Raw genomic sequence first — 13,210 nt, 5'->3', positions numbered from 1 at the left:
ACCTCTGATGATGACGTTCTCTGTAGGTTATAAAAATAAACCCCCAAAAGATTATATTGTATTATTTATGTTGATACATTGTTCAGTATTATATTGAAAGCACTTTTTGTTAAACTTACAATTGTGAGAAAGAAAATACTTCAAGTAGGCTATACAGAATGTCTACCAGTTGTAAAGGTGTGTGAGTTTTATTTTAATTATATGCACTAGTGTATGTGTATGTATATTTTTATTAGGCTATAATTTATTTATTTTTGGTACATTTCTTAAGAAGCATCATTTATTTTTAGACTTATTTGTTGGCCAGTTGTGGTCTGTGCAATAAATATTAAAAGTTCTAAACCATCTATTGTTTTATTGTTGCACTATAGTAATGATAATATTTTAATATTTAAGTTAATAGGTGTCTCTCACATTGTCCCACAGCAACATTAAAATAGTGTAGATTAGTGTACAATGTTTTATAATAATAAGATGTTCAATTTAGTGTAAATTTCATTAATTTAACATTTCATATTGGGGGTATCCAAGAAATGTCTTATATTTAAACTTTTTTGTTTTTTTTAAGTAACGCAATAGTTACTTTCCCTGGTAATTAGTTACTTTTTTAATGATGTAATTCAGTTACTAACGCAGTTACTTTTTGTGAGAAGTAACTAGTAACTATAACTAATTACTTTTTTTAAGTAACTTGCCCAACACTGCCAGTAATTCTCGTTTGTTTGTCAGCGAAGGTCCAATGTACATTTAGCATAATCCTGGAGACTTTTCAGTTCCAGGGCCTTTGTTACAACTACAAAATGTACTGTATGTTGTTTAAACATAAATATTAAAATATTAACTAATTAATTCACTCATTCATTGTGCAATCTCAATGCTGATCCTTTAGTCTAATTTTCTAAACCAATAAACCGCAGCTCTCTCTATTCAGTCATTCTCTCCGTTGAGCATTTATAGCACCTGGAACAATCAGAAGACGCAGGTTGAAAACTTTCTTAGGTTGAAATGGCTTAACAGTACTTGCACAACCCTTATTTTGTTTTTAACATTTGTATTTCAGTTTATCCTTTCTCACTTAGATGCAGTGACAAAAAGCAGTCAAGCCACTGCATGTGAGGTGGAAGCCTCTAAAAACGTGGCTCCGTAATGCAGGGACAGAGATGGGGGAAGGCAAGGAAGGGCCAGAACTGCAGAAATACACACTGGTGCCCCTGAGGGGATTGGTTTAAGTGTTCTGTGTTTCTGTTTTTGTGGTTATTGCTGTTTTAAACTGTATTATTATTAATTATAATTATTATTGTCTGTAAATAAATTATTTAAAATAAAAAAAACATGACCCCTCGATTTACTGCTGCTAACAAGTGCAATTGTTCTGCATATAGTAGCCTAATATGGGTGTACTTACACTCTGTGTGCTCAAACTTTGCACCTGCGCCCACAGTGTGCCCACATCCAAAGGCAATTTGACCGAAAACGAAAATACGGTCAAACTTAAAAGTGGCGTTTCCATTCTAATTATGCTTTTAAACGAAAGCTTGAATCGGGTCGATTAACAAAAATACCCTAGGTTGCATTTTGGCGACAGTTATCCTTTTAATCTCCAACGTTGCAGACGTTGTACTGTGGTTGAAAATTTAAATCAGGTTGACGTCAGAAACCAACATCTGTCGGGTTCTGTCGTCAACCCGACTTTCATTTCCATCCAAAATGCAACACCTGTAACCAAAATCATCCCCTGACTGACGTTACTACTTTCTACTCAAGGACCTTGACAGAATTGTAGTGGAGTAAAAAATACGATATTTGTCTTTCAAATGTAGGGAAGTTAAAGTAAAAAGTTTCCATAAAAAAGTATAGGCTATACTCAATTAAAGTACAGATACTCAAAAAGTGTACTTAAGTAGGCTACAGTACTCAAGTAAATGTACTTTGTTACTGTTCACCTCTGATTAAAACACATCAGTTGAAATTATTGAGCATTATATGGCGAGTCTCAAAAGAGTTCAAGGCTTAGCTTTCTCAGAACCAATCCTATGTCCTTGTCAACGAAGGGAGGGAGTCCCAAACATCATGTTTTTTCTGAATGTGATATTTGAAACAGGGGAAGATTTAAACACTCAAGGAAAACAAACACACACACACCCTTTGCCTGGGACATATCACATTAACGTTAGGCTACTGTCAATCTTCCGTTAAGATATGTTTTTGTTCCTTTCAAATATTTTATATTTGTTGTTCACAGTGTAACGCCATCTGTGATTCTCGTTATATTAGAGCCGCGCTTATAAGTGTAGTTAACTTATAGCCAATATAAATTTGATCTTTTATTATTCCTCTGTTATTGTCAGTTAAACAGACTTGTTCCTGCAACGATCTGAGCTGTTCAGTCTTGCCCAGGCAAATGTTCAACATTCACCTGTTCTCCGGCAGAAACCAGTTTGACCAGTTCCAGGTAGCCTAGGTACAGGTGCATTTGGGCGGCTCCTCCCCTACAGCGTCAGCGAACTCTTGAGAAATGGTTGCCATGGGAATTGCTAAAGTGCTGAGTAAGAAACTGTGTAAATATAGCATATTTGTTACATGTGTCATATCCAGAAGCAAAACGTTTTTTTTACTTGAGATATCTTTGACCTGAATGGAGTGCGATGAGATAATGGTCAGTTCTCCACAAGCTACGGAAAACATTCCTAAAATCTCCACGCCTGCTCTATTGTGTCATATGAAACCAGCCGCCACTTTCTTGATACTTTGTTGACCATAAGGGAGAGCAAACTAACTTAAACAGAGAAATATTATCAAGGTCCTTATTGTGTTTTCCCCCTATACACTGTAAAAAAAAAAAAAAAAAAAAAAAAAAATAATAATAATTATATAAATATATATATATATATATATATATATATACACACACACACACACCCACTCAGTATTATGTTTTAGAATAAAAATAATATAATAAAAACATAATAAACATAATTTCTTAATTCACTATATATTATTTTATATAATTCATTATTAGATAAGTAAAATAAATATTGTTTTATAATGAAAATAATATAATTAAACAAAAAATAATAATTTTAAAATAAAATGTATTCAATTATGTAATTTAATTTATTAATACGTTTTATATTAGATTATATTAATTTACATTTATTTATATTAGTTTATTTATGGATGAGTTTCGACTGGCAGCACTATTATTTCACATCAACCCACAACATTTTCCAGTATATTGTTTGTGTGTGTGTGTGTGTGTGTGTGTGTGTGTGTGTGTGTGTGTGTGTGTGTGTGTGTGTGTGTGTGTGTGTGTGTGTGTGTGTGTGTGTGTGTGTGTGTGTGTGTGTGTGTGTTTTTCTGGGGAAAATTATAATCTGATCACTTCCTGTCAGGGGCACTTCCTGTCTTTCTGTCCCTTAATTCTATCAAAAAAGTATTTTTTCTTACTTGTGCTGTACACATGTTCTTGATATATTTCACAGACCCCTCCATAGATTTTATTACATTTATATTTGTAAATTTTGAAGTGTAAACAAGAGAGCAAACCATATAAGGTGCTGTGTCCGCAAAAAAAAAAAAATTTAAAAAAAAAAAAAATTAAGGGAGTGACTCATTCAAGATCAGTTGGATCCCATGAAGTAACCACAAAACCAGCAGAGCAGGTCACTCGTTAGAAGTCCCGCCTCCAAAAACACAGGCTCTTTAAAGCATCAGCACACACCCTCTGAGGCATACACCTGTAAGCAGTGCGAAGAGAGCCTCCTCAAAACCCAAAAAATAGACAAAGGTTATGGTGTCTGCTGGGCTTCAGTTACTGGGCATCGCCCTGGCCATCATAGGATGGATCGGTGTCATTGTGGTCTGTGCTCTTCCCATGTGGAGAGTTACAGCTTTCATTGGCAATAACATCGTCACGGCACAGACATCATGGGAGGGAATCTGGATGAGCTGCGTCGTGCAAAGTACCGGACAGATGCAGTGTAAAGTCTACGACTCCATGCTGGCCCTCAGCTCAGACCTTCAGGCCGCCCGCGCTCTCACGATCATTGCAGTCGTGATTGGGATCCTGGGCATCATGCTTTCGATGGCTGGCGGCAAATGCACCAATTGCGTTGAGGACGAGAGCTCCAAAAGCAAGGTCGCTATCACTGCCGGTGTGATTTTCATCATTGCTGGGGTGCTGTGTCTGATCCCGGTGTGCTGGACGGCCAACGCCGTCATCCAGGACTTCTACAACCCCTTGGTGAACCAAGCGCAAAAGAGAGAGCTGGGAGCAGCGCTTTACATCGGCTGGGGGGCCGCCGCCCTGTTGATCATCGGGGGAGCTTTGCTCTGCTGCAACTGCCCACCAAAAGAAGAAACAGGAAAATACACCGCCAAATATAATGCTACCCCTCGCTCTGAAGCCTCTGCACCCTCTGGCAAAAACTTTGTGTAAATGATCTACTCTAAAATGGACTCTACAGTGCCTAAAATGTTTACAATCTTGGTTTGTCCAGGATGTAGCGGCTCAAAAAGAGTTTGCAGCAGGTATCACGAGGACTTGAAAAGCAGTCAATGAAACGCTGATGCTACAAGTTTTCAAAATGTTTTCAATATATATATATATTCAACACAAAGACAAAGAGGACAATGGGGAACCACATATAAAAAAAAAATCTGCAGTTAAAGGAAGTTAATCTGGAAATCTGTCTTAAGTATGATCAAATTTTCCTCTTAAAATGTACTGTGGTCATGTGTCATGTGTTTGTTTTTTGTTTTTGTTTTTTTGTTCAAAATGTATTTTCATTTTTTTCAAGTATTTTTCAACATTTATGATTTTGTAAATATTACTGTTTTGTACTGCAAAAAGCATTTTTTTTTTTTTCTGATATAAACGTCTGGCCAAATGAAAATAAAAAATGTTTGTATCACACCAGTCTTTTGGACTGTCTGTTCGCTGTATTAATGCATTTGCATGGGTGTTGACATGGGTGTCATATTACATCCCTCCATTATGTGTCACCTGCCCTGTGGAACTTAGATTTCAAAAGAGTCCCAGTGTACAAAATATTCTCAAAGGGAGTTGACAAAAAAAAAAAAACAGCAGGTGTGGTTTTTCAGGTCCACGAATTCAACAAGACTAAACACGATTTAAGGTTTGGCTTGTGTTTACTCAGAGCTGCTAGTAATTATAAGCAATTTGGTTTTTGTTTTTCAACGAAACAAATTTAATTGTGAAAGTCTATAGCAACCTGGATTGTGTATTTAGAATTTGTGGGAGCAAACAGGATACAGTTTTGCAAGTTGAATTTAAATCTATCCATCCATCCATCCATGGTCAGGCAAAACAAGAAGAATCTAATTGCAGCACTTTAACAATAATAACAACAAAACACAATGAGAAGCTCACATGACAGCATAAACAAGACACAAGACAAAGAATTGAACAAAGTGAGGGCTATAAATACACAGAGGCAAACGAGGGAACTAAATGAACAACGGATGAACTTTATTAGTGATTAATGGCACCCAAGAGGGCATGAAATAGGGCAATATTTGAAGGGACAGCCATTTGTAGTGGTGTCCGAAACCATAGTGGACGTTATTGAGTATACTCCTTCAATCCCACAATGCACTGCAATAACGAGTCTGTAACCGATGTACGCTCAACGGCTAGAGCAGGGTTCCTGAAACTCGGTCCTGGAGGGCCACTGTCCTGCACAGTTTAGCTCCAACCCTGATCAAACACACCTAGCTATGAGTTTCTAGTGATCCTGAAGACATTGCTCAGGTGTGTTTGATCAGGGTTGGAGCTAAACTCTGCAGGACAGCGGCCCTCCAGGACCGAGTTTGAGGAACCCTGGGCTAGAGAATACGCATGATGCACTGTGAGAGTCGCACGTCGAATGAATTCCCACGTCTCACCAGAAGATGCCGTCTACCACTGCATCGTTCATCAGTTCATTTTTTCAAACCGCTGGTCCAATGTGGCTTATCATAAATTAAATTCCTATAAATTCCTTTTTACTTGATAATCAAAGTTCAAGATAAATCTTTTAATTTTCAACATAGAGTACATGTTACAATTTCTCTCTTTTTAATTTTGCCCAACCCTGATACAACCAACAACAAAAAACTAAATAAGAATAAAATCTTATTTATCACACAAAACCCATAATAATGTGAAGCTCTTTCACCAGTATGCATACACTTTTTAGAGGCTTTTTTTAATTCATCTGGACTGTCAAGTGGTTTCTCAAGTTGTCTAGCTTTTCATACAACTCACACAATAGTCAAAGAATATCAAATGTCCGGTTTTCTTTTTATGCAAGAACTCCGCCCAAAGTTTGTGGGCTATAAAACCCTGACAAATAAAACTTCTCAGACGCTTTGCGCAACCATCCGTGAAGTGACCTGTGTCCGGCAACAATGGCATCTCAAGGCGTCCAGATCCTGGGCATCATGCTTTCAATGATAGGCTGGTTGGGGGCCATCATCACCTGTGGCATGCCAATGTGGAGGGTCACAGCCTTTGTTGGAGCGAACATCGTCACGGCACAAATCATCTGGGAGGGTTTGTGGATGAGCTGTGTCGTGCAGAGCACCGGACAGATGCAGTGTAAGGTCTACGACTCCATGTTGGCTCTATCACAAGATCTGCAGGCTTCCAGAGTCATGGTTATCATGTCCATCATGATGGGCGTCTTTGGATTCCTGATGGCTGTGGCTGGAGGAAAGTGTACCAACTGCTTGGAGGACGAAACAGCCAAAGCCAGAGCGTGCATCGTCTCAGGGGTGGTTTTAATTATCGCTGGCTTTCTCCTCCTGATACCCGTGTGCTGGTCTGCACACACTCTTATCAGGGACTTCTACAACCCTTTAGTAACAGCAGGCCAGCGGCGGGAGCTTGGAGCATGTCTCTACATAGGCTGGGGATCTGGAGGCCTCTTGTTTCTGGGTGGTGGGCTTCTTTGTTGGAACTGCCCGTCCAATGACAGTAGGCCCTACATGACATACACCCATGCAAGATCTGTGACCCCAGCAATGGATTACGTGTGAGAAAACAAGCATTACTTGAAGATATATTGGCAAGTAGGCTACTGTGCGAAATGACTCATTGCACACGTCACGTAAATTACAACAACTTTGTCACTTGTTAAATGCTTGGAAATTACTGAATGAAAGGAGATGAATATGAGTTTACAATGTTCATTTACAATAAAAATGTGATCAAAATAAAATGTGTTTGTGTGTAATTGACCATGAAATATGTTAGCCCTGAAAACCTTTTTTTTTACACACGTCATGCGCACTTATACACCCCTCTGAGTGAACACTCCTCTGTTAACCATTTCACAGCTGCTGATTTTCCCTGCATGCACACAATAAGTTATTTTCGTTGTCAAGGAGAAACACTTAAAAAAGCTCAGTCATTAATAACAGAGCCTTGCTAATGTTTTAACATATGAGAACTCTGACCAAGAATTTGAAATATGACAAATAAGTGTTGTTTTTGTTGTTTTTAAGGATGTTTGAGATGATAAAAAGGATATATATATATATAAAAAAATACATTTGGACATATGTCATTACATTTTTATTATTTAATGTTTGATAACATTTAAAACTTTTAGCCTAAGTGGTGTAACCACTTTTCTTGCACATAAAATACATGAGTTTATGTAAGATTTTATTATTAAGTTAATTGATTAATTTGACCTGAATATAAATGTCAAAATAGCCAGGCTATATATAAAAAAATTAATAAATGAATGACCTTTACACACAGACAGTCATGCAAGGTCTAAAGGGGTTAAAATGCCACACCATTTTTAATATTGCTGCTTATATTTTTTTATATAAAAAGAAAAAAAGAATGCCAAAATCTCTGGACAGTCAGTCACCAAGCTCCTCACCCCACACATAATTTATCAAAATGACAGAAATTAAAAATGTGTTCATCAGAGAAGAGATGTTAATATGTGTTAATTTATCATTTTTGGATGAATTGCATTTCTTGTAAGAAGAGACAAAAAAAGAGCGCACTTGACCATTTGATATAAAGCTTTTATTTTTGACTTAATTTTACTTTGTGCAATTAGATCTTTGTACAACTTTGTATCTAGGCATACAAACGTTTTAGCCTATATAAAACATTGGATAATTAATCCACACTGTCAAAAGTGTAACCTTTTATGTTTATTATAGAAACCTTTAGTACAAACTCAGACACAAGTTCTGATCTACTTTTAAATGTTCTTCATTCAATTTCTTTTTCCGAGTCGTTTGATTTCGGTGCGGGTTTTTTTGGCGACGAATGCTCGTTCGTTTTTCGGAAGCTGACAGCTGAGTATCGCGCCCCCGGTGAGCAGCAGCCCCGCGGAACACCAGCCCGTGTAAAGCGACGGCCCGAATCTCGCCGCGTCCATCAGGGACGGATTGTAGAAATCCCGGACGATGGTGTACGCCGACCAGCAGACAGGTGTGAGACACAGCAGTCCGGCGATTATGAAAAAAAACCCCGCAGATATGACAAGTGCTGCTCTCGCGGTTTTGTCCTCGATACAGGTGGTGTATTTCCCTCCTACAACCGCCAGGAGAAGGCCGACGACAGAGAGCAAGATGGAGATGATGAGTAAAGCGCGAGCGGCTAGTAAATCCACAGGCAGCTCGAAATCTGAATCGTAGCTCTGATCGTAGTACGCACTGCACTGCATGTGCCCCGTGCCCTGGGTCACACATATCATCCACAGTCCCTCCCAAATGACCTGAGCCGTTGAGAGGATGCCGATTGAGTAGACTGTAGACTTCCACATCGGTAGGGCGCAGGTTATGATAGATCCCAGAAACCCAACAAAAGACAGGGCGACCCCAAACATCTGCAGTCCAAAAGATGCCATGCTCCTCTTGTATAGTCACCCCTTTCGTTTAACTTCACTGACTTTACTGCATTTATATGCAGATCCTCCCCACACGTTGGGGTGGGATTTGAACAAACAACATGGTCTTTGGAAGCAAAAAAGGGTGGTCTCAAGTTTTTTTTCTGGCTCGCTTATTTTATTTGATTAACTATTTAGGTCGCTTTTGGTCATAATGGACTTTCTTGAAACACTTCACATCCTTTGATGTGTTTATGCAAAGCATGATGCAATAGAAAATCTTAAAGTGTCTTAAAATATTATTTTCACACTCTAGCCGTTCACTTACCAATGCAGGAGCATTTTTCATTCTTGAATAATTTTTCTGAAAGTCATGTAGGATACATTTCAAATTAGCCTATGTATTAGGCTACATTATGGTAGAAATTTTATTGATGGAAATTCCAAGAATTTTTTGGAAGAAAACACCTTTGTTTTACTATGGCTAATTTCATAATGACCATTTATGTAGGCTATCCTAAATAATAGCATATTTTTACACATTTTGCATCATGTGACAAAATTAGTCGCCTATGTAGGCCTATAGTAGCTACAGCTTGATGCAGTAAAAAGCAACAAAAGTATATTCTGATAATTACCTTGCCCTTCTGTTGTCTTCACACACCCGAAGGCCTATTTCATATCAAGCTCTTCACTGACACTAAGATATTTATTGGGTCAGAAAATGCTAGTCGTGGTGGGCGTGGTAATAAAAAAAGTGTTCCTTGTTTTGGTCTAATAACCCTCATTTAACAAAATCACATAAACATAAATTTGCTTCTGTTCTGTTTTTTTTTTTTTGTTTTTTTTTTTATCAAAAGGAATTAGTGCTATATTAATAGATATTATTATTAATAATAAAATGCTTCTTTAAAAAAAAAAAAAAATATTCAAATTATTTACAGATCAGAAATTGATCAGACCAGGGCCGAAAACTCTATGGACATTTTCTTGAAACATTTAAGTAAATTCACTTGTCTAAGAAAATGATTCATACGCTTAACTCAAACTCGAACAAAGTTAAACGTGGCTATTTTTAAAACAATAAACATAATAATCTTCTGTAAATATCCATGAAGAGACCTAACGTTAATTGTAATTGTATAGGCTAGGCCAGTGGTTCTCAAACTTTTTACACCAAGTAACGTTACCACCTCAGAAAATATTTGGCTCTCCAAGTACCACCATAATGACCAATATTAAAATACAGTAGCGTAGTAGGCCTAACTATTCAGCTACAGTTATGCACAGCTCAAAAACCAGGCAGTTTGATTTATAATAAGAATATTTATTGTTGTCAGCCACTTTAAACATTGCAACAACACAGTTTTAACATCAACACTGCACTGTGTGCTGCTTACATACAGGTCATTTTTTTTAATTATTAAATTAAAATGTATTGCACCTAAAAGTGAAACAAAAACTGTACTTACAGATTAAATTAAAATGTATTGTACTTAAAAGTACACTGTTTTAGCACTTGTGCTCGGTTCACTCTCATCCTCTTCAATTCTTGTATTTGAGACATTCTCCTCCTGATCCAAACTTCTCTTGCCAGATTGAAGCCACAATAGCAGTTTTGAACTTTTCATAATTTAATCATCCACCTAACATTCATTTATATTTAACCTTTTCACACACTTAAGTTAAAAAAATTCAGCTGCTCCCCAAGCGTAAGCTTTTCGAGGCGACCGTTATACTTTGTTTCCATGGTGACGCGTCATTGCTTGTCACGCGACCACAACCACTCAATGACTGATGATCTGCTTTTTTTATTTTTTATTATTCAAAATATTCACAATTTTGTTAGCTATAGCATTGAATCGCCTTTATAATGATCACGTTAGTTGGAAAAAAAGCACAGTTTGAATTTAGCAGTTGATCACTTTCTACTCACACCGGTGAGATCGAAATTCAGTGTTTCCTCTGCGTACCACACTTTGAGAACCACTGGGCTAGACTACTATTCAATGCTCTTATCACAACAGAGCATCGGCAAGCGCGTCACGTTGTCATATCCTACATTGCGCGCTGATTTCCCTCGATCACACAGTCAAAACAGTGCGTGGTCCACAGTGATGCGCACATATTTATATATATTTTTAATTATAAATCCCGATATGTGCGTGCATGGCAAAGTTTAGCCCTAGGCCGCTGATGTTCTGACCAGTGCTACTACATGTAGCCTATGATTTAAATTATTAAGTGCGTTAGGAAAATGCCTTCTGTAGCCTAGGCCTGAGTTAGTAATTTTTCAATGGCTTTTAAAAATGTCCCACCCGCAAGTTACGCATGTTCACCATCACCGTCCCCCTGAAACCAATTAGGAGTTAAGAGTTGGAAATCCTCACCAGCTGAATCAAATCACATTTTTTTAGAAACCGCGCCTCTAAAAGCCACTATAAATAATTGTATCGTTCATTCGTGTGATAGACTCTGATACTTTACACTCACAAGAACGTAATGGCATCTGTTGGGCTTCAGATTTTGGCCACTGCCCTCGCGGTTATTGGCTGGGTGGGAGAAATCATTATCTGTGCGCTCCCCATGTGGAAGGTGACTGCGTTTATTGGCAACAACATCGTGACCGCACAGACCTACTGGGAAGGCCTTTGGATGACCTGCGTGCAGCAGAGCACGGGTCAGATGCAGTGCAAGGTCTACGACTCCATGCTGGCGCTACCGCAAGATCTCCAGGCTGCTCGAGCTCTGGTTGTCATCTCCATCCTCGTGACCTTCCTGGGAATTCTTCTGGCCTTTGCTGGAGGCAAGTGCACCAACTGCATTGAAGACCGGGACGCAAAGGCCAAAGTTGGGATCGCGGCCGGGGTGTTCTTCCTGGTTGGTGGTATTCTCTGCCTGATCCCGGTCTGCTGGTGCGCGAACACCGTCATCCGAGACTTCTACAACCCCATTCTGACTGAGGCCCAGAAGCGGGAGCTGGGAGCGTCGCTGTTCATCGGATGGGGCGCGTCTGGTCTGCTGTTCATCGGGGGCGCGCTTCTCTGTTGCCAGTGCCCAAAGAGTGAGGGTCGTGGTTATTCCGTCAAGTACTCCGCTCCGAGGTCTGCTCCAGGGGCCTATGTGTAAAACTCAGACTTTCTGGACTAATGACTCTCCTGTTTGTAAAGGAAGAGAGATGAACTTTTACTTTCTGGTCTTGCATGTTTATTTTTAACTCAATAAATTTCTTTTTTTAACACCGTCTAAATGACTCCATTTGTAGGCTACAGCGTGATCTTTGCGCATGCTCAGTTGAGCTCGCGCAGGGTTGCTCAGGGTCGCAAGCCTCGATGTTTATAATCGCGTTCTTGCAAACTATTCTAAATCAATATTTAAGGCAAAGATTTAATCTTTGTTCCCAAATAAAGACTGAAAATATTCAGAAGTGTAATTGTGCTGAAATCATGCAACTTGAGTGGTTCATTTTAGCTTATTTCTGCAGACTGTAGTCAGTCTCAATTCAAAAAAAATTTATATTGAGAAGTTTATCAAAGTGAGGAATCAAACTTTAGTTGGTTACAGCCGTTTTATGGAAAGGTGGTAAATGTGGTGTCAGCATATTGCGTTGATTATATCTTTTGTGGCAAGACGTAGGCTACTGTTGCTGGCTTTCACAAGCTATAAGTTTCAGTGTGAACACACAGTTGGCTTTTTACTTCTGCCAGTTGCATTTAGGATTTAAAATTCATAAAAGTTGTTAATTTGTGAAGATTATCATGGTGAACAAAACGTGTAAGAATCATTAACGTTTGTTGGTCACAGAGCTTATTTTCTGTGATAATCCAAAAGTCAGTGGAAAGATTCTTCTGGGTTTTCTACAGGTTCTACGGGTTGGTCTACAAAAAAAAGCATCATTGCAGCGCTCTATAATGATTGTGGTCTGTTCATAAACCCACTGTAAAAAAATTATATGATCAAGTTATGACAACATTTGTTTTTACACTGCTTTTACTCATCAAAATAAGTTAAGCAATTTTCAACTTTTTTAAAATAAGTTTTACAAGATTAAAATAATTTTTAAGTCAATTTAAGTTGTAATGACTTAAACATTCAAGTTAATTATTTTATGGCATCAACTTTTTTTCACTTCAGAAACCTTAAAAAAGTATAAGAGTTGTATACTTCATGGAGCTTTTTTTGTTTTTGTTTTTTGTAATTTTTTTAAGCATAGTCTTGTTAAAGGGTTAGTTCACCCAAAAATGAAAATTAGCCCATGATTTACTCACCCTCAAGTCATCAGGTGTATATGACATTCTTCTTTCAGACGAATACAACCGGAGTTATATTAAAACATTTCCTGGCTCTTC

The 13,210-nt window shown here is 38.1% G+C and overlaps 3 protein-coding genes and 1 pseudogene across 4 annotated transcripts; 3 read left to right on the top strand and 1 right to left on the bottom strand.

The window, feature by feature from the left end:
• Positions 1 to 3,721: 3,721 nt before the first annotated feature.
• LOC309477323 (claudin-4-like) lies at positions 3,722 to 4,918 on the top strand. The gene has a single exon (XM_082140540.1). The coding sequence runs from the start codon at positions 3,791 to 3,793 to the stop codon at positions 4,436 to 4,438; it is 648 nt and encodes a 215-aa protein (XP_081996666.1). The 5' UTR covers positions 3,722 to 3,790; the 3' UTR covers positions 4,439 to 4,918.
• A 152-nt stretch (positions 4,919 to 5,070) lies between these two features.
• Positions 5,071 to 7,493, top strand: LOC309477326 (claudin-4-like). The gene has a single exon (XM_082140542.1). It carries the CDS (start codon positions 6,412 to 6,414, stop codon positions 7,039 to 7,041), a length of 630 nt encoding a protein of 209 aa, XP_081996668.1. The 5' UTR covers positions 5,071 to 6,411; the 3' UTR covers positions 7,042 to 7,493.
• An 81-nt stretch (positions 7,494 to 7,574) lies between these two features.
• Positions 7,575 to 9,443, bottom strand: LOC309477324 (claudin-like protein ZF-A89; annotated as a pseudogene). The gene has a single exon. The product of its transcript is annotated as a claudin-like protein ZF-A89 (transcript).
• A 1,276-nt stretch (positions 9,444 to 10,719) lies between these two features.
• cldnd (claudin d) lies at positions 10,720 to 12,102 on the top strand. Its single transcript, XM_082140543.1, has one exon. It carries the CDS (start codon positions 11,364 to 11,366, stop codon positions 11,988 to 11,990), a length of 627 nt encoding a protein of 208 aa, XP_081996669.1. The 5' UTR covers positions 10,720 to 11,363; the 3' UTR covers positions 11,991 to 12,102.
• Positions 12,103 to 13,210: the final 1,108 nt, after the last annotated feature.

This window comes from Leuciscus leuciscus (genome assembly GCF_965113295.1).
Source record: "Leuciscus leuciscus genome assembly, chromosome: 16".
In the NCBI taxonomy this organism is placed as follows: Eukaryota; Metazoa; Chordata; class Actinopteri; order Cypriniformes; family Leuciscidae; genus Leuciscus; species Leuciscus leuciscus.
This window is presented reverse-complemented; position numbering and strand designations above follow the sequence as displayed.

What these genes read in the sequence shown, in the direction of transcription:
- LOC309477326 (XM_082140542.1), top strand. Translation starts at nt 6,412, where the DNA reads ATGGCATCTCAAGGCGTCCAGATCCTGGGCATCATGCTTTCAATGATA.
- cldnd (XM_082140543.1), top strand. Translation starts at nt 11,364, where the DNA reads ATGGCATCTGTTGGGCTTCAGATTTTGGCCACTGCCCTCGCGGTTATT.
- LOC309477323 (XM_082140540.1), top strand. Translation starts at nt 3,791, where the DNA reads ATGGTGTCTGCTGGGCTTCAGTTACTGGGCATCGCCCTGGCCATCATA.